General features: G+C 42.8%; 1 protein-coding gene across 5 annotated transcripts in view; it reads left to right on the top strand.

The window, feature by feature from the left end:
• PAX2 (paired box 2) overlaps positions 1-23,405 on the top strand; it is an 87,322-nt gene extending 63,917 nt beyond the window's left edge. For 2 of the 5 annotated variants that reach the window (XM_086751808.1, XM_086751806.1), the window contains exons 8-10: positions 15,966-16,067; positions 21,855-21,941; positions 23,265-23,341. In XM_086751808.1, the coding sequence (XP_086607934.1) occupies positions 15,966-16,067; positions 21,855-21,941; positions 23,265-23,341 (266 nt within the window). Of the gene's footprint in view, positions 1-12,074; positions 12,285-15,965; positions 16,068-21,854; positions 21,942-23,264 lie in introns of all 5 variants that reach the window. The other 3 variants (XM_086751804.1, XM_086751805.1, XM_086751807.1) reach the window with 3 other exon arrangements.
• The last annotated feature ends 916 nt before the right edge of the window (positions 23,406-24,321 follow it).

Genomic DNA, 24,321 nt, shown 5'->3' with positions numbered 1-24,321 from the left:
GCACTTGGTTTTCTCAGGGAGAAATAATAATTTAAGTTTTATTCAGCCCTGGCATTTGGAAGGGACATTTGCAAACTAAATACTGAGGTCTGCTGAACTCCCTTTTCCTTAAGCCTGTGAGTCTCTTACAGCAGCTGGCAAAAGAAATTTGTTCATAGCCTTCCCTCTTCCCTAACATGTGGGCACATTAAACTCAGTTGTCACTGGGAGAGTAGGAAATGAGAGCAAGAGCAAGGCAGTAGAGTAATTGGGACGCACAGAAGCAGGAGGCAATTTCTGTAGCAGCTGCTCCACAGAAACTTCCTCTTTGCCGATGGCACGTGCAGGACCTGAGCGGCAGAGGGTTGTCCTGGGCCATCCCGATACTAGTGTTAGACTGCCTGCCCTGTGCGTGTCTAGAGCCACAAGGAGATATTCTGGTGCTACAGCCCTTCTTCTCGAGTTGTAGTTACCACTGCTCCTTGCTCACACAGCTACCATAGATTTGCAGATCTCCTCCTGGGTAGCTAGAGCAGCTGGCAAGCCCCAAGTGATTCACCCCTGTTTAGCACATCCCCCTTTCCCTACAACTGCTCTAGAAACCTCACAGTGTCAGTTAAGAAATAAATCATGACAAAGATGTGTAAGTTCTGTCAGCAAGGGAAGGAGCTGTTGCCTCTTGGCCAAAAAGCTGTCCTCTGATGGCACAGAATCGAGAGCACTGGAGTCTGTACCTCAATGTTTTCTTGCAGAAGTGCCAGCTAATAGCCCTCGAGGTCACAGCAGCTCATGGCTGAGGCAGGCAGTCATTGCTTGTTTACCAGACACTGAGCAAAGGCATATTGGTGCATGCAATTTTTGCCTACCAGGAGCTTTGGGATTGGGCAGGATTGGTAAGAGTTACCCCAAATACAGAGGAGATCCAGTGTGAAGTCTAAAAAATGTAATGGAGAACCATATTTAGGGAGTGTCTAGAAAGCATGATATCCCCAGACTTTTTTCATGGCTTTTACTGCTATCAGGCTTGATCCAGGATCCTTGTAACCATGCAGTTTCTTAGTCAACCAGAAAGAAATGGCTCAGCTGTGGCAAAACTGTTCCACTTTTCTTTGTATTTGCATATGCAACACAAAACTCAGCTGGTGTCCATGTACCATTTAGCAGATCTACATCTCTCAAAGGAAACACTTTTCTGTCTTTGGTGGGCAAAGCCAGTAGGAGAGCAGTACTGTCCTTCCTTCATGGAAGGCAGATCCCCCTAGCTGGATGTAAAGGTGAGGCACCTAAAATCAGAGCTTAGGATTCAAAGGGGCCATTTAAATAATTCTTTTTAGTCCTTCTGCCCAAGTGAAGATGGTGCATTCCAGCCTGTTAATATGAGAGCAGAATTCCCAAAGGCTGGGAACACTGCACAAGCTTTGGACATGGCTCTCACAAGGGGACAGCAGGAGACAGATCTGGCCTCACAGAAGAGGCTGTGGGCTGAGGCAGAAAATCTGCTTCATGTCCCCCCCACCCTGTGCCATCCCCACTCTGCTCCCTGCAACACTCCAGCTCAGCTCGAGAACATCCCCATCTGATCCATCTGGATCCAAGAGTGAGAAAAGTTCATTTCAGACCCAGCTTGTCATTCCCAGGTGGCAACTTAGCACTAACATCTCAATCTGTATGCGACATTTCAATCAGCGCAGAGTAACAAAAGCAGAACTATTAGTGTTGGGAGCTGTTCACTGGTGGTAATGATGGGGAAACTCAGTAACTGGAAATGAAAAGGGAAAAAAACCCCTCAACACCCTGAAAGGCAGCAAGGGAAGAGGGGTGGAGAATTTTCCCTCTACACTTAGGCCAGGATCCAATGTTTGGATTAATGGTGCCATTACCCAAGAAAGGACTTCAGATAATGCTCATTCTTAAAATGTTTTTGCTGGCAATTAAATGGTTGCAGTTATTGATCTTCATTGATCTGATGTCCTCAATTTGCATAATCTATTAAAGATGAATGATTCATTATATGTTTGCTATGGGGCTGGGCAATGCTTTCAGGAAGGACCAGACAGGTGGGGAACTCAGTCCTGCCTCCTGATCTACCCCAGCCAGGAAATTAAGGAAGAGGCTGGGAGCATGCAGATTTCTTTGGTATCACTCAGATCCCTCTCCCAAGAAGGGATATTGGAGTAACAGCGAGTAACAAATTGCTGGCTGCCTGTTTTGCTGCTATAGAGACATCTTTGAAATGCCTCTTTGCTCTTGTCTCAGGGCAGTCTGTAAGCCTAGGTGATATCTGAAACAAATGTGAAACAAATCCACCCATGCAGAGTACAAACTATGTGTGCAGTCACTTCAGGATGTAAGATTTAGCTTCAGTCTACAAGAAAGTCTTCCCAGCTCAGTCTTCCCAGACAGAAAAAAGTATTGCTAGCTCTTTCCAAACCAAAGCTGTCTGGCGTTAGATTCTTGCCCTTTCTGAAGGCTTCAGAGGAAGTCCTTCTCCTCTTTCTGGCTCATGACTAGCTTGCCTCAGCAAGCTCTCTCAGCTCACACTGTTCAGAGAAGACACCCCTCTAAAAGCCATCAAAACCTCAACAATATGTAACTACCTAAAATCTTGGAATGCAGTGAGATAGTTAAGTACGGATGTCACTGACGTCCCTTTGTCTGTGAGCTTCCTAGAATTGAAGAGCTAGAAATGCTGCAAACCAGGCAGCCAGGTCCCCAACGCACAGGAAGGCCTTCCCAGAGTCCTGGGCATCTACTCAAGGACACAGCTTAGCACCACAGTTACATACAGCACAGCCTTGCCTAATACTGCCACTATCAACACCTCCTTTCAGACACTTATTCCATCTCATGTATCTTAGTTGGTCTATTTATTACTCACATCTCCTAAACCAAATAAACAAAACCATTTTCTTACTATGGAGCAGACAGATCACCCTTATTTCTCTCCATTAAGCATCTGCAAGGAATTTCCATGAACGAGCTGACATTTAGGGGCTAGCTGGGTAATAGGCTACAAAACATGCTCCCACTGTCCTTCATATAGAACAGACAATGTAGAGATTCTCAACTTCCTTGTGAAGTATCAAAGAGAGAAAGCTTTTAAGAGCTGCCTGAGAACACTACCTCACCTCTTTCTTCACACACAGACCAGTAAGAAGCTACATCTTGTCTCAATGTCACATGGCCATCATAGCTAGATTGGCATAGATCCCTGACAGTTTCTTGGACAGTATCTTTGGACACCAATCAGAATTCCTAGAAGCAAAAATCCAAGCTTAAGCATACGAAGATAAGGCAAGTACATGCAGTTGAACACCTAGACAATAATTCTGCTGGTTAGAGATGTTCTACTTCAATTATTTCTATTGAAGGCAAACAGCCCAGGCAGATAAAGATAAATCTGTACAGGGCTAAGTAAACATAGAAAACCTCAATAGCTTTCTTTTATTTGGTAGTTTCCACAGGTCTTTGATTTTGGGAGGTACTCAGTAGTAGTAGTAGAAGTGAGCAGAGAACCTCAAGGTTTTGGCACTAGCAACAGGAGTACTTTAAAAGCACAAGGTTGTTCACAGAAGCCTTGAATCCTTTGCGAACAAAGGTTAAGATCCTTCTTTAAGCGCCATCAGAAGTCCCATCTTTTGGAATAGGCATGCATGAAAGAAGTGTTTTATCTTCAAACCAGGTTCTGAGTTCTGGGGACTTAGATTAATAGTTTGGGAGCAGAGTCCTTTCCAACTCGACTATCTAGCCCAGAAGTCACCCAGCAGAGAGGGAGCACTATGGGAAATAAAGCACACTGGACTTTTCACATATGGCTTAAAACTTGCTTGTTAACAGACTACTCAAGGGGAGGTTTTATCTACTAGATGGATCGTAAAATTACAGCAAAGTTAAACAAAAACTTCCCTTAATTAAATCCTGGTAGTTTTAACTAAATAGACCTTGTTTGCCAGCCCACTACAATCAGTGAGAGCTACAAACAAAAGTAAAGGTAAAAGACAAGCCCAAGAAAAACAGAGGAAAAAAAAGCAGTTCAGCAACTCCTGATGTTGACTGAAATGTCAGTATGTGTCCCCTTGCTCTTCCGATGAGGAGGGTTCTGAGTGCTTCTGTGCTATGGTTAGCACCTATTAACAGGAATAGGTAACTTCTAAAATCATTATCACCCACCAAAACAGCTACCAGGTCCTGTATAGAAAATGTTTCCTTCTCTCTGGAAAATAAATTTTTCCCTAAAGCAACAAGTATCATCCAGGATGAGAAATCCTGACCACAACTCATGATGTGTCAAACAAAAGCACCAAAAAAGCACAAACCCCGTCAATCTCACTTTACTCCAGACCTCCCCTCTCTGGCATGGGGTCATATTTTAAGTTAATTTTAAAAATTAATATATGAATATATGCAAAAGAAAAAATTACTGACATGAAGTCTTCTTACTATGTCTGAAAGACAGGCAAAAATAGTACTTAAATAGCATTTGATTTCTATGGAAGTTTTCAAAAAAGTTGTGATGCTAAGCACGGCAAAATCACTGGCTAGACACTTGGATCCAAAGTTTTTCTGAAATGATGAACAATCTTTTGAGAACTTTAGCCTCCTGCAAGGTGAAAAGATATTATTTCCTTCATTTCAGCTTAGTGAGTGAACTGAAGAGAATTTTGTTCAGTTCAATTACCAGGTCATTCAAAACTAAGAAACAGACTAGGATTTGAAAAAGCAGGAACATTTGTTTTCTTCTGTCAGTGAGTGAATTAAGCATGGTGTGAAAGGATGAGATGTATTAGTTCTAAAATCAGGTTCTAAAATCAGTTCAATTTCCTCCTTTTATATATCTTTTCCTTCATTTAGGAAGTTGTTTTTAATGCAAAACCTTCTTAGAAAAGCTTGCTTTTTCTGTTCTAGTATATTTAGGAAGTCAGGGAACTTGTGGTCATTTTATTTAATTAGCATGAATAATTACAAATACTGGTTTTAATTTAATTCTAATTTCCATCCAAATATAACCTGACACAGATCACAAGTAAAAAGTTAATAATCTAATAAAATAATAATATGGACTCATCGTTCACTATTTTCTCATACAATAATATGTAAAGACAAATTATATTAAACAACATAATTGCTTAAATAAATGTGCACAGATGCAGTTCATCTACTTAGCAAAAATTGAATAACCACGTTTAGTGTAAATTTTGTATTTGTCAAAATATTTGTTACCACCCATAAAATTCAATCTTTTAGAAAACAGCCTCATACCGCAAAAGTAAAACAAGTTGATCCAGCTTGCTGTTTTAAATCATGATTAAAACTGACCGTGACATTCAGTTGTACTTATATCATTAGGCTGAGAGGGGGAGCATTTCCTTCCCCTTTTCCTTGTTTGTACTGGTGAAAATTTCCTCTCTTGCTCCAATCTACTTTAGTCTCTGACACCAGTGAGCAACGGCCCTGGTCAGAGCTTGACTGAGCTGACTTAAGAAAGCCTCTTTACGGAACTCCTAGGGGCCCCAAACTGGCCTTGGCGACAGCCAGTCCTACATACGCAGACCTGCACTCTGCAGCACAGCATCACAGCTGCAGCCATCAGCAGCCAGGCAGCCTGCTGGGCACATCTCTGGATGCCCCAATGCCCTGAAAAGGCAATATGGTAACCATTCACGTGGCTGCTACAAGCTTATAACTATCCTGCCTCATCAAAATGAAGGAGGTATTTTCTGTGAGCAAGCTCCTCCTCTGTTTAAGATGAGAAATCGGCAAAAGTAGAAGCTCACAGGACCTCCAAATTTCATCAACTGTTTTCTATCCCTAAGAAGAGATAATATCTTCTTATCTAGTCACGGAATTTGAAAGGCAAAAGGTGTTACTAGTCCTCTCCAGGACCAAATGGCTGAGGGCGATAGATGGTCAGATGAGTGATCCCTGGAAAAGACAGGAATAGCGGGGGCGGGGAGAAGGAATCACTGAAACTATTTCCATGCATCCACTGGAAGTTTCACTAAAAATAACTTTATGATGCTGAAGAAGGTGGCTCATGGGTTTGAAAGACACGCTGAAGTGAAAAACCCAGAAATGGATGGGCCCAAAAGAAATAATGTCTTCACTTTCCTTAAATTAGCATTTAAGTGACCAATAGCAGTGAATGACAATAATGTCATGTAATGACAGTAGCAGGGAATTGGTATTCCCAGTCTGATTTCCCTCAGCAAGAGGACAGCATTGCCGGCTGCCATGCTCTATGCTGGCGGGGACTTTGTAAGAGAAAATAATTGTAACATCTTCCCATCAATTCAATTTTTGCCTTTTCTTTTGAGGCTAAGTGAAGGATCCAATAAGGATGGCTATGATGAAAATTTTTATGATGTAGATATTTGACCACTGACAGCAAAGACTGTGCTTTATATCTGAGTTAAGCAACACCTGTCAGCAGGTGTTAATAATTTTTGATCTCCATCAGCTGTACTGGATTTAATCAGGCCAGCTGCTTCTACAATTGCAATTGCTCACTGCAGTCTTTCAGAGAAACGGAGATCTTACGGCAATCTTTGGCCCTTCTTTGCAGGTTTAGGATTGCTGTGGGTTACTCAGGAAGATCTATCCTAGCTTATGATCATTGTGCTAAAATCTTGAAGATATGTAACGAGGACTGTGTGAAAAACTGATGTGTTCTTATTACATTTCCCAGCATATATTTCAAAAGCATCTTGTTTAAGAGGTAATATCCAAGTCCCAACCCACCAAGGAATAAGCATATGCTACACTTCAAGGCAGGAAGTAATTGCCCAACCTGATGGACTGGGGCTTAAAAAGGGAAACAAGAATAAAACTCCCCTGAACTCTTCTGTTTGACAAGTGCACAAGTTGCACATCTTTTTTTTCCTCCCACAACTTTAAAGCACATCTTCATTCATCAGCTCCATCTGCAAACAAATGTACTTAGAGCCACATGAAGTTGACCTCAGTGGAGTTCTCGAGTGATTAATAGTAACAGTACTCAGCTAGCTTCACAGAGTAAGTCCAGATTGCAGGTCTACTGGAAGCTCCATGTTTTACTGTGTATGAAGACTATAAAACTTTTTCTCTCCAAAGTAACAGAGTAAGCAGGTCAGTTTACTTTGCGAGCAGCAGTTAATTAGATCAGACACAAAATCTAGATTTATAAAAATCAGTTTTATAAAAACGGGGGAAATAGATTTCAAAACTTGACATCAGTGATGTCGCAACAGTTTTGACTCTCAGGAGAAAGCAATCCAAGGCTGTTTCTTCAAATGTGTATTTCAACAACCCTCAAGTAAAGTATTGGGCTAAGAACATGGATAGATTGGTGCAGAAACAGAAAATAAACCTGAACACGCAAGGCTCATTCTCCAGTCAGCAGGAATACAACGAGAAGACAAGAAAGCTACAATGATAAGCAGATTAGTCTTTGCACACTTTTCAGTTGTTCTAGCAAAGGTCTGTTATGATCACAGAGAAGGGAAGAAAAATAGGATGATCTTTATCTTCAGTGCAACTTGCATAATGCTCTTGCAAAATAAAGGTGGAAAACAAAAAAAATGAAAGAAAACATGATTCTTCTGACATGATAGAAAGCGAAAGTGAAAGATAGGCTGTGTCAGTCCAGTTTGGCCTTTTGCATGACTCCTAGAATTTCTGAGGCAAGATTTTCATGTGGGATAAAGCGATGTAACTGCACTGGCTGTAGTGTAAACTCACCAGTTTATGAATGATGAGGACCCAGCTCCATTCTGTTTGCCACAATGAAAGCTTTCTAAGGAATGGAGAATGCAAATAGAGAAAAAGATGTTTCAGTGGTGCATACAAGCATAGGATTCAAAACACCTGAGATAAGATTCAGCTTTGGCACAGGGTTCCTACAGGAAGTTGGGTATGTCTTCTCTGGGCTCCGTTCCTCACAGATGAAACAGTGATCCTTAAGGGATGCTGTAAAGATATGTGTTCTAAAGAGTGAGGCACTGGGGTCATATAAATAATTGATAGTGACCCCAGGAAAAGATGAAGAATGCTAAACATTGTCAAGATGGCAAGCAGTGTTGTTAAGTGGATGTGCATAAGCCATCCCTTATCCAGGGATGTGCCATCTTGATATTCTTTGTTTACTGAAAAGGAGCACTGGATACAGGTAGCTTATCCTCCAGGAAGCCAGCAATGAAAAAAAAGAGCAGCTTATTGAGTCCTGCAAACCCCCCTGCTTCCCTTCCCTTCAGCAACAGAGAGCACTATAAAAGCTGAGATGAGCCTCTGTAGGAACCCAAAGCTGTGAATCTTCCTCTCACCTTGTCTGGCCAAAATCCCTTCATTTGCAGGGGGAATTTAGGCCAGAGATCACCAGTTCTAGCTCTCCGCCAGAATAACAGAGGAGAGGGTTAGAAAGGAAGAAAAACAGCCATAACTCAGCAAGTACAGTCAGAAAGAGAGGAGCAGGAGATGCAGAAAACAAGTAGTCCTCTGCTGTGTTTCCAGCTATATCCCCACCCTCCTGACCCTTTCAAACTTCCCCCACCATGACGTTAGGTGGTATTTTTTTTGTTGCTTATAAACAACAATATAGTTTGCCATTTAGAAGAAGAAAGAAGCCTAGGACAGGAATAGATTTCTGCTGCTTTGGGGGGTTGCAAACTCATTCCACCCCTGATCTGATTACAGGTTGGTATTCCAACCCCAGGAATAAGACACTGGCAGATACCTTGGGGCTCCCTGATGCAGCCTTACTGGGGGACACCCCTCAAGACACAGACGAGCCAGCGCGGCACTGCTCGACAGCCTGCTGGCGCTAGCAGGACTTGGAATAGGAAGAGGCAAATTCTCCATCACAAATATGAAAGAATCAGAGAATGGAGAAAATCAGAAGTGAAAACAAAAAAGATGCAGCTGAAGTTTGGGATAGTTAAAATGAAAAATGGGGCTGTGCTGTTCACAGGTGGATAGATAGATCAATCCATTGATCTCGTCTACACGGACACACTCTGGAGCTGTAATTCACTGCTGGAGCAATTATGTAGCATAGCAGTGGCAGGAGTTGTATCGGAGACAGAATTCAGGTGCCTTTAAGTAGGGGAGAGTTGGACAACAAAGGAGTAAAAATTGGTAAGTGCCATCCACCATTAAAGATACATGGGATATAAGTTATGCCTGTGCAGTTGCACAGCATAGAGGGAAAGACAGACAGAGAGATAAATAGATACATAAAAGTCTGAGTTTTGGTTGTGCAATCATTCGCGCTCTGACCTTATCCTTGCCTCCTCTCCACCACTCTCAGGAGAGTGTTTAGCTTTACTGTGTCCCAGTCTCTTTGCCATGTTACTGTTGACTTCTTTATCGCCCTGTGCTGAGTAAATGGTGCTGCCTCTGGAACTTGCGAAGAATTTTTCTTCGTAAGCCTTGATGTGTTCAAGAGAGGGCCGGGCTCATCTCCACTGCAAGTCTGACAGGGCTTTAACAGCCTCACAACACCGGGACAAATAGCTCCTGGTCCCTTAACCCTTCTCAGCTTTGCAAGGCAAGGCCTGGCACTGTTGTTCCCATTGCAAGGGCTTTAGACAGTCTTTCAGGCTGCAATTCTCTTCGTGGTGGCTGGGCAGAGTGGAAATCCAGGGGCTGGATCAGATTGGCCTAATGCTACAGCAGCTTAAGCAGTCTGTTTTACCAGAGATTATGGTTTCACTTACACAGAGCACCTGAAAAATGCTGAGGTTTAGGAAGGATTATAGCTGAAAATTCCATGCTTTAAAAGAGAAATAAAGCAGGGGAGTGACTAGGAAACCCAACGTGCCTGGGGGCTGTACAAACAGGATTAACCTCTGCCCATAGCACCTCTTGCTTCTGCCCACCCACGCTTCCCGTGTCCATCTTCTTCTCTGCCCTCTCCTCCCCAGTGGCTCCCCACACCTGCTCTCTCTTGCACAGCACAGACAGCCAAAAAAGGAGCCTGGAAAATGCCCAGGACCAAAGCATCCCTAGCTTATTTAGGTATGACTGTCAAATGGCTTCCTTGAAAAATATCGCTTCACTCGCAGCTCCTGAAAGCCAGGGGAACTTTTGGCCCTTTGCCTGCAGATAGATCTATTCATCCAAATTATCTAGTATCAACATTATTTGGATAAAGGCTTCAGCACTCCCAGGCTGCTGGTGGTGACTCTGCCCGTCTGGCCTGAAGGGAAATCTGTGCATTCCTTGTCATCTGATGACAGAGGATGCAGGAGAAAAATAGCTTTGGGCGTTCTCCATCTACAGAGACTGGCACTGGCATGTGAAGGCTCACTGGAGGGACTGTAGGACAGTATATATTTGTAAAAAGCAGAAACTGGGTTCTGATGTGCTACCTACCCTGGTAACTTTAATTAACTGTGTAACAAGAATCAGATACTCCACCTTCTATTCCCCATATCCTCTACAAAATGTCCTTGCCAAACAGAGCCTCCTACAGCAAAAAGGGAGAAGAAATGGCAATCCTCATTTAGCATACCAAAGACTTCACATAAGTAAACTAAATAAAGAGGAACAGTACACCTTTTGTCCAGGACTGATCCTTCCCAGTCAACTGAACCATGAACATATATATGTCTTTGCTGCAAAGGAGTCTCAGTGATTACAGAGCCTTGCTGTCCATCAAGCTTAGAGGTACTTGGAGGAGAACAGAGATGGCAAACTATCATTTTCGCCAGGTAGCAAACCTTTAGGAAACAAATGTCTCAGGATAAACAGCATTCACAGATAGAAACCGCCCAGCCCTTTATTGTCTAGGTGAGCATTGCAGCCTCAAATAAGGTGCCTAGAGTTAATTAAGCCAGTTCTACATTAATGAAGTCAGATTTATGACCTAATTGTATGCCACATTTGTATTTCTCTGTATAAATCAAAACCACTAGAACTAACTTATTCCATAGGCCATTGGCAACACTTGCCATCACGGCAGAGAGATGGCTTTCATTTATTGGCTTTAATTTGTTTACCTGAGGGTGGATGGTTTGCTAGATGATTTAGATCAGATCTGATCACATCATCCATACTTCTCTTTCAGGTGTTCAAATACAGGACTCTATTACTGCTGATCCAACAACAGTGGGTGTTCTGGAGTACCCACGCTTTAGGTCCCAGAGTTTTCCAATTCCCAAAGCTCTTACCTGGCAGCCAAGTTAGGAGCAGTTGCAAAGCTGTATCTATCGTGCCTATGCAAACCTGCACATTAGAAATGGAGGTCCAATGCAAACAACAATTAAAATGAGACCTTTTATAAGATCCCCACATTTCCTCTCCTCCATTATATCTCTCTTTCAAGGTATCTGTCTGGCAACACTATACTCTGGGAACACTCAGAGTCAGGACTGACTTCTTTTATGGTTAAGCTCAAAGTGTGCCACTGTGAAAAAGATCCATTGATTGATCTATCTATCTATCTATCCACCTACTAATTGCACAGACCCATTTTTATTTTAACCACCTCAAACTTCAGCTACACCTTTTTTGTTAAAGCTTTTACGGAGATTGGCATGAGAAGCTTTGGCCATCACACTGAGCATCCTCTTTAATAGATGCTCATAACCACGCTGCTCTCCTGGGAAAGGTTTCCTTGGGTTTGAAGAGACAAAATGGTACGGTTCCCTGGGCCAAACTGTGTAAGCGTAGCACCTTCATGTGCCCTCGCGGCCAGTGAGAGAAAGCAGCAGGATAGGGAGCACAGAAGCTTCAGAGCATTCTTCTCTTTCCCAATCCTACGCTTCTTCCTGTCCTCCCTCTCCTGCATGTTCCCTCCCTCACCTCTCCTTTTCCTGCATCCCACTCCTCTCACTTGCCACTGCACTCCACTCTCCTCATCTCCTGCTGCCCTGCAGAGGCATCCCTGCAGTCAGAGCCTAGCCCCCGGGTGCATTTACTGCTGTTGTCTCAGCACTGGCTCCTCTGATCTACTCCTAACCTTTTTATTTTTATTTTTGTTTTTAAATTAATTTCCCTGTAGATTTTAACCACTCCATTTTCATTTACCCATTTTGTTCTTCCTCTCCTCCCTTCCCCACCCTCCTCTTCCTCCCCCTGTTCCCTTTGTCTGTCTGTGTCCATCCCTTACCCTACCACAGAAAACCTCTCCTCTCCCCTCAGTATAAAGCAAGAGCCTCATGGAGCCTCTCTCACCCCTTTCACCCCTACCACGCCGGTCGGCTCTGGGCAGGCTGATCTTCAGCCCTTCCACATGGCCCTTTCAGACGATGCGTCCACGCCTTGCTACAGTGCCTTCCTTCATCATGGTGCCCACTTTGGGCAGTCCAGCAGCCAGCCTCTGATAGCAGGTAACTGGCCTTGGCCACAAACTCAGTGGGGATGCTGCAGGCAAGGGGTTCAGTTTCGTCTGATGGGGAGACCAGTAAATGCTGCAAGCTCTTTGAGTGCAAGTGGGAACCAAAGCAACCATGTTCCAGTTCTGCATATGCAGCATGTGTTCTCAGCTCCACGGAAAGTCACAAAAATATTTCATGCCTGTCCTTCATTTTTTAGAATAAAATGGGGAAAGAAGCTGTAACTACTTGGAAGTGACTGAGTGTCCCAGTTGGAGGGGTCTGGGACTTAGTAAAGAAACACTCGTACAGCAAAATCCTGTGTTTAAGGCAATAGCCATAACGCCCCTGAGTGCTGTCGGGCCAGCAAGTGTACTGTGTGCTAGCCTCAGGTAGATGATAGCAGCATGAATAACCTAGCCAGCTCCAGGACTGACAGGGTCATCAGCGTGGGTTGTGCAAACTACTAAGTTAAACACACAGGCAGTTGATGAGCACTCCATAGCTATGTTGTGAGCAATATCTGAGTTGTCTGGTTTGGGAGTGTCAATGTGAGCTGGTGCCTTCACACAGCAGACCAAGTAGTTAAGGAACAGGGCATCATGTCTGAATGTTAAGACCATGAAGGGTGGGTGAGAGACTATAATGTCCTACAGCCAAAGGAATACAGACCTGAGACAAGTGGCCTTTAAGGGAAGGAGAGAAGCGAAGAAATAGGTTGCAGAAGATGGCAGCAGTTAGGAGCAGCAGACTGGAGGGGAGGAGGGAGAAGTTGCAGGTAGATGCTAGGGGAAACTCCTGTGTGAGGTGACTGAAGCAACACTGGTGCAGAAGCTCAGGGGTGGCTTGAATGAAATAGTGCGTATAATTTTAGGTATCCACTGAGGCTGTTGTCACTCCACTGTCAATGTAATTTGGGCTTTTTCAGAACAAAGTGTTAGTGCAGACCACAGTTCAAGAAACACAGCTTAAACCTCTGCCTCCTTCATGTTTCTATATTATTTTTCTCTTCTGACCTAATATCCTCCCTTTATCTTGTCAGGCAATAATTGCATTTCTAAACCCCCCTGTACGAAAGCAGCAAGTAACAGCAGAGGAGACTTTTGTGTTCATAACACTGCTTTGGTCCAATCTTACTGCAGCCAGTAAGAGCCTCTGAGCTCTGGGCGCTTCCTAAGACAAGGAGTCTCCTGACAGACCCTCTCCAACAACACAGTTCTCTGGGGATGCAGTCATATATGGCCGCTATTTAGCCTAGAAGGCACTGTGTTTTAGGAGAGGCACCTGCCTTAGGATCCTTATGGAGAATTAGACATGGGAGAAAGTGTTCAAAAGCTCAACCGTATCACAGTGAGGAAGGTGCTGCTCCTCACTCAGGAGGCTCTTGGAGAAGGGAGAATGGCTGGAGCTGGAAGCATGTTATGAGTAGGACAGGTGCTAGATTTGCCATAGCCCTGGAGTACAAGAATTTAATAATCCAGTCTACCTGTTGGTAATGAGAGGAGGTAATGGAAGGGGCCTGCTTGTATGTAACAGCATTTTAAGAGTCTCTCTGTGGGACTCTTATTCATGTTGCTGATACTGTACTTGTTTGTTATCTTCTTTTTCAAGATTGGGGTTTTGACAGATGATCACTTCCCAGTGAATTTTCCACTCTTAGTTTTGAACATCAGCCTCTGTGCACTCATGTCTGAATAAAAACACAGGGGCGTATGTGCACAGACTGAGTAGCAGAGTGAGCGTGTTCCCACCTGAATGGAAGTATCAAAATGAATTAATTTTGCCTGCTGCTACATAATGTTCTCTCTAACTTTTCAGTGACACTGTTTTCTCACTCATCACCTGTTATTATTTCTCAGGCTAGTCAATAAATGAAACAAAAAGAACATGAATTTTAAGCATAAAACTTTCTTGCCTTAAAAGAACTACCTCTAGTAGGTGTTAATCATACAGCTTAACACACAGCTACAAATCACTAAAGGAATGATGGTGATAAAAGAGTAGAAGAGTGTAGAATATAAATCCCTGAGACATTATATATTTATTTTTATCAGTATTGGAAAATGGCTGGAAAATGGCTCAGCCATTGTCTGGTAGTTCTAAGAAAAGGCGAGCTAGGAACATCAGACACAAATCAGGAACCTCTTCAAGGAGAAAAAATGAACTTGCATTTCTTTTTTCTTGAGCAAATCACCTCAGTAATCTTTAGTCAAGACCTACGAAAGCTACAACACTGGTTTAGCCTACCTTATCCCAGAGGAACTTCCTCCCTTCGGGTTAATGCTCCATGTTGATTAGTTTTTACTTTGCTATGTAACTGTTATTTATTTCTGATTCCTCAGCCAAGGTTCATGCTTGTTCCAGAGCCTGCTTTATCAGTTATCATTCTGCTGCTAGCAGAGCTAAACCAACTCTTATTCTTCTTTCATTGGCATAGCCCACCACAGTTCCAGTGACTCCAGTGGTGTTAATGGGCCGTACTTAACCTGTCACTTCTAAAGGCGAATCAGACTCCAGTTAGAACAGATAGGAGAGACAAAATTTAACAAAGGAACGACAAATGGCACAAACTTCTTGGTGAGCTACAGTTCACGAAGGGAATGTGAAAGGCTTTGGATGCCTGGAAGAGACTGAGATCTCAGTAGGCAGCATTGGAGGTCAAGCCGTAAATCTCCCAGCAGCTGTGGGGGAAAGATTATCTGAATTTATTTAGCCTTTTTTTTTTCTTTTCTTTTTTTTTTTTTTTTGTTTTGGCTTGAAACTCCCAGCAGTTTCTGAGATTATTTTAGTTCATTTAAATGCAAGAAGCACTAACAGCAAATGCCCTTCTGGCTGGCCCATTTTCAGGCTAACCAGTTCAAATGAGGAAATGCCTCTGGCATCAACCAAGAAGCCTCCAGCTGCACTTCCTAAGAGATGAAAAATAAACTACAGTCATCCACTCAGTCCGCACCCCTCTCTACTTCTTTGGTGGAGAAAAGATATCACAACAAGTATTACCAACAAAAACTTGTACCTGTGACAAAAATGAAGTGGGACTCAAACTAATTTGTATGATCCTATTTATTATATGTATTACACATCACCTGGAAGGAGTCCAATCAGTATTGATCTAATGCTAAGCACTGTGCAAATGTACTAAAAGTGTGCCCTTGCACCAAAGAGTTTGCAGCATAAAAAGAAGCACAGAGAGGTGAAGTGACTTGCCTAAAACCATTGCAGGTGAATGGCAGAGGTGGGAAGAGAGAAAGGCACAGAAAACTCTTGGATCATTTTCCAATGTCTTGCACATTGATCACGCCCTAAAGCAACATCACCACAGTTTTGAAACTGCATCCACTGCATCCAGACAGGACCTCAGCTCCTCTGGCAATGAACATGCTGCCAATCTCTGTGCAGCTCAGGGACATTTTGGTTTAGTTAAAATAGATCCACAATCTACAATGAAACAAAATAAATTCTTCTGAGCCTCACAAAGCTAAGTCTTAACATCCGTCCTTACAGTGTGAGATGAAAAGTGCCACAATATTCCCCTTAAATTTTCAGTGGGTAGATAGCACCTACATAAGAGAAGGCTGCACAGCACTTGCCTATCAAGCTGCTAGTCATGTGACAGTGGGACAAAAGGTGATAGCAAATCAATATTGAAAGATCTTATCCCTAGTGATCACTTGTCTTGATTCTTTCCCTTTTCAGGTCGTGATATGGCAAGCACCACCTTGCCTGGCTACCCACCCCATGTTCCCCCAACTGGACAAGGCAGCTACCCAACCTCAACTCTTGCAGGAATGGTTCCTGGTAAGTCAGTCCCCATACTTTGGTAATGGTGCACACATGTTTGAACGGTATACTAGCATTGTAAGAGCTTTCACAGCTGGCTTTGCTATTGCTTTGCTGATATTAAGGCCTATTCTTTTCATAAAGAAACCACCCAGTGCCTATAACCATGTAGCTATCAAACCTTTCTGTAATGTATGTCTTTTCCCCTAGTAACTGATTCACTGCTGCTATGGGCAACTAGCTATCTATAACCTGTGGCAATTAATTGGTAATTAATTAACCTTAGTATTCATTAACTAATGTAATTATTTTCCAATGACCCATGCAGATTATTATGTACTGCTTCTGGCTCAGGATATTCAGCTGTCCACTAACTTAGGGTAACAACTTACCTTCTATCTAAAGCCAGGGCGTCAAACTGAAAATCATCAATGGTAATTTAATACCTACAGTTTTTGGAGACCTACTGTCCACAGCCTAAACTAGCTAAGAACTCAGCAATGATTAACAGCATTTCAGAAGAAATTAACTATTTACTTTCAACAACCAACTATTTACCTCCTGTTTGTAAGATAGTGCCTGCAATCCAAGAAACTATCTACCTAATCCTACATCCAAAGGCAAAGTGTTTCTTTGGTACCCACTGCCTTTGGAGAAATACGTTCTCTTGGCAAATGGATTCTCCCAGTGTTTAGGGAGAAGAGAGGACTTTGTCTGCCACTGATTTCTGTTTATGTTACCAGTCTGGGTTGTGAGTTGTGACGGCTAAGGAGCAGGTACATAGTCCGTTTTGCAACATCTGCTTCTGGAGGGATGACTCCAGAACTTAAGCAGCAGAAAGCTGAGGACAGAAAGCTCCTAAATCACTATGATGATTTGCCAGGGCTCTTGAGTGAAAAGCCCAACTTAACCCTCATTCAAATCTCAGAACAGCTAGCTAAACAAACACACCCTGCAGTGAGGACAGTGAAAACATCACTGATAGGAAATGTTTGCAGGTCAGAGTCTTAACATCTTTAAATGATAAATCACTGCTTATATACCATGAAGTACTGGCTAATACCTGTGGTCACATTCCAGAGCTAACAAGCTGCCTACCGCTTACGATCCTAAGGCACAACAAAATCTCACACTATGCTGTGAAGATTATGGGATTGACCTCCAGATCAAGAAAAGATGGATGGTCCCCTCCCCACCCCCACTTTAGTCCCTTGCTGAACTTTTGGGGTGGTGCAGAGCTGGCAAATGTTAGGGCATCTCCTTCTACACTAAATTTTTCAGGGAGATGATTTGGCTCCAGAATCAGGGAAGCAGTAAGACAACATAAATCAATTAACACCCCACTCTGTAATAGTAGGTAGACTCAGCTGTCAACATTTAAGTCAGTCATAGGTCAAAACCTATAAAGGGTCATAGCATATAGAAATAATTAATTACACCAAAATAGCTGGCTCTTTGAATAGGTACTTCTAAAAAACAGGCTCTTCTGTTCTGAACTTCTCAACTGTTCAGTGACTGCTATGTAAGTTTAACATCCTGATCACAAGGATGATATTGACATCTAAATGGGGACAAATATTTTAAGACCACTAATCAGAGGGGTCAATTACTCAAGAATAAGGTATTTCAGCTCCTTGATGTGTAGGCTACTTATCCATAAGATAGCAGTGTCCCCAAAACCACACAAGTACCCACCAAAAGAAAAGGAACAGGATGATAAAGAAAGAAGTTGAGTTATACTTAAAAAGTATTCAAGTCAAGTGGATATCTTTACACTAAATCTGATGTCAACATCCAATTAGAGGAAGTTTTTCCAGTGGCCTGCTTGAGCCTCCTGCAGTAGTTACTGCATCTTTCCACAGACCGTCAAGTTCTGGCTGTTTGTCATACCCCACTGGTCAGACCCAGCCTGGCAGCCCATCTATTCCTATCTTCTAGTGTGACTGAAGCTAACAAGCTGGAGATAAAGAGGCTTCCTGGGAAGGAACATAAGATTTGGCTTTAATGGGTCACACTGCAGATCACTGCAGCCTCTACTCTGTCAGGGTCCAAAAGTGAATGCCTAAGGAAGGGTATAAGAGTAGAGCATGCATGTATCGGTACTTTCTCAAAAGATCTCCCAGCCTCCAACAAGTTGCAGCTCAGAGACTTCCCAAGTCAGGCTTAGTATCTTTCTATTTAGTATTAAACACTCTTGATAGATTTCCCCCCTACAAACTTAAACAGTATCTCTTGAACCCATATAGGCCTTTAACATCTGTAGCAACCTATGGCAGGAAGTTCTGTACCTTAACTACACATTGTGTGAAAACAACCTCCCTTATTTGTTCTGAACCTGCCACCTGCTAGGCTCACTTCATGCCTCATGGTTTCTGTATTAGAAGACTAAACGTGCCAAGATTTAAATACAGATACCAAGAAATACTGTTAGTAAAGGTTCCCAGAGCACAGACTACACAGAATATAGGCCTCATGGGATCGATCCTCTGTGCTTGCTTGCAACCTCTGTTAAGAGTCCAGGTTGAACAGAAAAAACCAAAAATGATGTCACCAGTGGTTTGTTATGTGCCCCCAGACCAAGATCAGGGGCCAATGCTTTACCTATACTGGAAACAAGAAGCCAGCAAGATGACAACTCAGGAAATATCTGACAAACAAACCTTATTGTCCAGAGGCGAGTGAACATGAAGAAGAGGCTCCGTCTGCTCTAAATAAAGGTGCAGAGCTAAAAATAGAACTGGTCAGAAAGCAGAATTTCCAACCCATGCAAAACTCTGATTTTTTGGCATTTGTTTTCATCTTGCATTGGGATGAGGAGTGAGAATCTTGAAATGGTTCAATTTGCAAGCATCAGGATGAAACATTTCAATAATGTCAACATGTTCTAGATGTCAAGACATATTAAAATACTAAAAGAGTTGAAAGGAAATTAAATTGGATGAGAAAGACAAAATGAAACAAAACAAGAAAGTTGAAACATAATGCTTTGTTTCAATTTGCAATCATTTCAGAACTTTTCTTTCGAAAACTCCACTGAAGCTGACAAGCTCATGCAAAACATTTCCATTTTGATGAGACAGCATTTTCTAGTGGAAAACTGTTTCTGAGAAGATTGTTTGACCAGTGCTAACCAAAGCTGCTCTGTTCTATCCGTGACAACCTTTCACTAGACTTCTACTTGCATAGTCTAGAGAAGAGCTTGTCTCCAGCAGCAGTACATCCATGCAACATGGTCAGTCATGCGTGCAAATATCTCTGAGGTTTATGCGGATGATGTGGTAAGATAGAGATCCTGCATTTGCCCTTGCCTGTAACTTCAGATCCCAGGCTGCAGACATGGATGAAAGCCAGTAGTCCCTGAGCACAGACTTGAAAAAGCAGGGGTTAGTCACTCAAAGAAGGACAAATCAGGTATTGTGCCACACTTAACCTATGCATCTGAGAGATGTTTTCTGCACAGGTAACTGAGCACCTTTGATCCCTGCCTCAATTTTTCCTCTTTCCCAGAAACGCCGTCAAGTTTCTGCACTATTTTGGAGAAGCGAGCATCCGCTGAAGGGAAGTGCAGTTTACACAGAGCAGCGTAGAGCCTGCAGAGAGCTGGTGATGGCAACAGCAGGGAGTCGTTAAACAGAATCCAATGTTGATGAGGAAATTACACTTGTTTCATTAGTGATCGAGGAAGGCAATAGCTCAGTTCCTCTTGGTCACAGTTGAGCTCAAAAGCTCATTATCCTGCGGCATGCATGCTTTCACTCCTCGTCAATAAACACTGTTTCCAGTGGCTGCCCTCCCTCCTCCCCAGCTCTCCATAGCTGGGGCTCTTTCTTCTCCACTTAACCCGTGCTTTAAGAACGCTATAAACAGTTTAGGGTGACAACTCGGAAGATGGTGAGAGAGAAGCCTTGAAATACCAGAACTACCTCTCTCCATGCAAAGAGCTGATGTTTATTTTGAGGCATTTCAAACCAGAAATTCTCACCTGGATAGTTTTTTCCTTCTTTGGGGGGCAAACTCATTACAGTATGTCCCACAGATAAGCCACTTTAGTAGAGATAAATCTGGACTATGCATTGCTTTTTGCCATTGTATCCTATCCCACAGCATCTTGGTCACCTTAGCAGGTTTCACCTCTTCCTCCCCAGCTAGCTGTCGGGATTTTCAGTGCAGAATGTTTCTAGATATGGAAACATGCAGAGTTATTATCACTAAAACAGTATTCAGCAAGGTCTGTCACACAAAATGAGGTTTTATGCTGAAACTAAAACCTGCTATGACTAAAATACCTTTGGATGGTGAATGGTTTCGATGCATACGCATTTTTGTACTACTTCGGGTAATTACCCTGAGTGTCTTTAAAAAACCTAGCTGGACATATTCTCCTCAAGTTTAAACCAGTGCAAATCCCCTGACTTCAACAGACTTCATTTCCACCATTTGAGAGTCTGTGATTTTGACTTTAACTCTCCTGTGAGGTGAGATTTGCAGAGATTACAGTATAATTAATTGACATTTCTTTGGTAATTGTACCACAGTCATCCAGCGCGTTTTGCATTGCCTTCTTTCTCTATTCTAGCAGGAACCCCAGGTGCTCTCCAAACACTTCTGCTGCAACAACTCCACCTCTGCCTTAGGGCAGACCAGAAGCTAATAGTCATGCTGTTCTTTCACTGTCTTTTAAGCGCATAATGCCTTTCAGATGGCATTAATTGTCCCCAGCCTGCTGGTACTGCATTAAATTGAGGTTATGATCAGATAATGGCATGTTTTCACTTAACAGAATCCTATATTTTTAAGTTTTGGGATAGTTATTTGTTTTGAATGCAGCACCATACCTCCTCAGTTACCAAATATAATTCCCTTAGCCCTGCACAGCCTGCTATAAAACAAGGAGACTCAGCTCCTTATGCACAATAAAACTGAATATTTAAGATTACTCTAGAACATTTTAATCTTAGAGTCTTATTAGATCACAAAGCTCACAAGTATTTTGGTTTGGGCCCATTTTACTGAATGTGAAAAAGGGAGCTGTAGATTTCAGATTCAGAATAGCACCTAAAGCACTAATCAGAAAATTATTTTCTGGAACTGGAATACAGCAAGTTTTGTCTGTAACTCTCTAACTAAGCATAAAGGTGGGGGTCATCATATATGAATCACTTCTCTGACTACCTCCACCATATAGAGAAATAAAAAGTGATTCATATGGTTTCCATTTTGTTTTACATTTAAGCCTACCCTACACTCAGAACATTTCCAATACCAACAATACTCTTCTCCACAAATACATCACCACCCTCAGTACCCTACAACCAAAACTTAGCAATACATATTGCCATCAACCACACTGCTGGTTCCAACGAGTTTACTGTGAGCTTGTCCAGTCAAGCTCCTGCTGTCTTGACACTACTGGACAACCTTAGATTTTAATTAAAAGAAAGCTGATTGTTAACTGCAGAAAAAGCCAGCATATGCAATCCTACTGCAACCTGAGAATCAGAAGTCAGAAGGCAACGAAAAATAAACCAATTTAATTATTTATTTGTATTCTTGGATTTTATTTTTTTAAATTAATTTATTGATTCTGAAGAGATAAATCTTCTGATTTTTAATTGTATGGGTAAGCAGCATTGCACTGAACAAATACTACAGGGTCCTGAAGGGCACAGTCCTAGCTGGGCAAGGAAGCCAGATACACCAGCTTTCCTGCTGGCATACAGATTCAACGTGAAACTGGCTTGATGGAATAGCAGACATAAATCTTCATTCCTAACTGTATTTCACACCTTCCTTGCTTTCTTCCAGGGAGCGAGTTCTCAGGGAACCCCTACAGCCACCCTCAGTACACAACCTACAACGAGGCCTGGCGGTTCAGCAACCCTGCGTTACTAAGTGAGTACCTTTTTCCCACAGCACACCCCCAGCCTCGCGCTCCTTCTGTTTGTCTCTTTGTTTTTCCTTTGTTTTTTTTGTTTGTTTGTTTGTTTGTTTCTGAAGAGGGCTTTCGAGTATAGTCCAGGTGAGAGGCCTTTTTCCTCACTCTCCAGTGCAGTGTCTAGATGGGTCTATACCTCACATGTGTTTTGTATCGGTTCTGAAGCCAATTCCTCTTCTGCGAGATGGTTCCGAATTCCAGTTCAGCTCTGTCTTCTCCCTGGCCTGCATCCACTGTTTATTCCAGATGACATTAGAAGTTCAGGTTCTGCTACTCTCTCAGGCTGCAATCAGCGTCCATTCAAGATCTGATTAAAAATCCAGATGAGGTTTCACTCCTCTCCCAAGTTAAACCCGCAGTCAGTTCCTAAGGATCTGGAAATCCCACAGTTCTTCCTATTGGACCAGTTAGAACAGAGACCAGAGTGAGAGACAGGCTGCATCACTAGGTTTACAACAGCCAGTAGAGTTTTCTTGCAGGGATATATCCATCTCCAGTGACTCTAATATGCCCAGAAATAACCAGGGTTTTTTTTTCAGAGGGGAAAAAAACCTCCTATAAGACCATATCTTCTAAAACAACATTTATTTGCAAGGGAATAGGAAGAGATTTATTATATGTAAAATAAATCAGCTATGATTATTACATACGTATTTACTGAGGTTTAACAACTGGATAATAGATGCACATTTTATTCCAGTGTTGTTAAACCTCAGTAAATGTGATCTTAATAATCAATCACTATTTAACACACAGTCAATAACCATCTAGAGAGCTTTCATGCCAAATGTGACCAAAACCTCAAGCAATAAAACACTGTCATTTTGTTTCATTTCTCCCTTCCTGGATTTGAAAGCAACCGGCTATACTTTGCTCAGAACATCTGGCCCTGACACGCTCCCTGTGGCCGCAGATCAGATGTGACATATTTCCACTGCCATGCTCACTGACTTCCCTCTTGGCCATGATGACGGAAGGAACAAAAGGATCTTCTTCCCATAGAGGGGCTTCAGAACCAGAGGCCACAGAAGCATCTCTCCACTGAAACCTGGCCCTCAGCTGGTTTATGCTGATTGCCTTTCCCTAATCCCATTAAGAGCTGAGTCCCCAAGTTTGTTCTTTTGGTTCCTTTCCTTTTCTTTTTTTTTCTTTCCTTTCCTTTTCAGTTCCCCTTTATTTCTTTTCTTTGTTTGATTGTTTTATTTTAATTTTTTTTTTTTTTTTTTTTTTTACTGTTTGTCCTTTCAACCAGTCCATTCTTCTCCTGTGTTAACTTTCAGGTTCCCCTTATTATTATAGTGCCACATCCCGGGGCTCCGCACCTCCCACTGCTGCCGCTGCCTATGACCGCCACTAGTTACCATGGAAACCACATGAAACTGCAGGGCGACAGCTTAGGCCTCCACATTGTACCTGTCTGATCACCTCCCTCCATCCCTGGGAAGGGTGAAGAGACCTTCTCCGTTCCTCCCACAGTCCAGTTCCTTCCTCCTCGCCACAGAGGTGCCGGACCAAGCGCTCACCACACCAGACTGAGACCCCCGCCCTCCCCTGCCCTCTGCCCCGACCGTGTCCCCTACACCGGGAAGAGCCCGCGGCCAGGCGGCTTCTTCTGCGGGAGCCCTCCACCACGCCTGGGCAAAGCTCAGCCACACAAAGTCCCCTTGGCTTCCAGAACTTGAGGGGGACTGGGAAGCAACACAGCTGGCAACCATTGCCTTACAGGAACCCCTTCTTCTGGGAGCAGTAAGGGCGAGGGGGAGCAGGGGAGAACGCAGCTCATGAAACACTGTTCCCCAAAGATACATTCTTCTGCGATGGACTCTTCAATACATATAACCTGTGATGCTCACCCTATTTCCCAGGACAGAGGGAACAGTCTGGCTAGAGCAGAGATGGCAGTACAGAGACCTGGCCCATTTGGCAATGAAGAAAAGGACCAAGTGACTATCTGCACCCCACGAGGGGTTCTCTGTGCACCTCATCCCCCTTCTCCAGCGTGGCCTCCTCCACAGCTGGCTGCACCTCACGCATGGTGACTTTGCAGGCCAGAGCTGGGAGGAACCTCACACATACACCCACAACTTCTGTGACACACAATCAGCTCAGACAGGAGGATGGAGCAACATTTACAAACCAACCGACGAAATGAAGAAATATATAAATAGATATATAAATATAACTGTGTTTTTATGCTTTGTCATGAAGGTCTGTAAAAAGGAAAAAAAAAAGAACAAATCCCCAATTTTCTAAAAAACCTAAACAAACAAAAACAACAAAAAAACCAAAATAATAATTAAAAAACCCTACAAAAATAAATCTCCAAGTCCCATCCCT

The sequence above is a fragment of the Chlamydotis macqueenii genome, chromosome 7 (assembly GCF_036417535.1).
Source record: "Chlamydotis macqueenii isolate bChlMac1 chromosome 7, bChlMac1.mat, whole genome shotgun sequence".
In the NCBI taxonomy this organism is placed as follows: Eukaryota; Metazoa; Chordata; class Aves; order Otidiformes; family Otididae; genus Chlamydotis; species Chlamydotis macqueenii.
The sequence above is the reverse complement of the archived record's forward strand: the minus strand, read 5'-3'. Positions and strand labels throughout refer to the sequence as shown.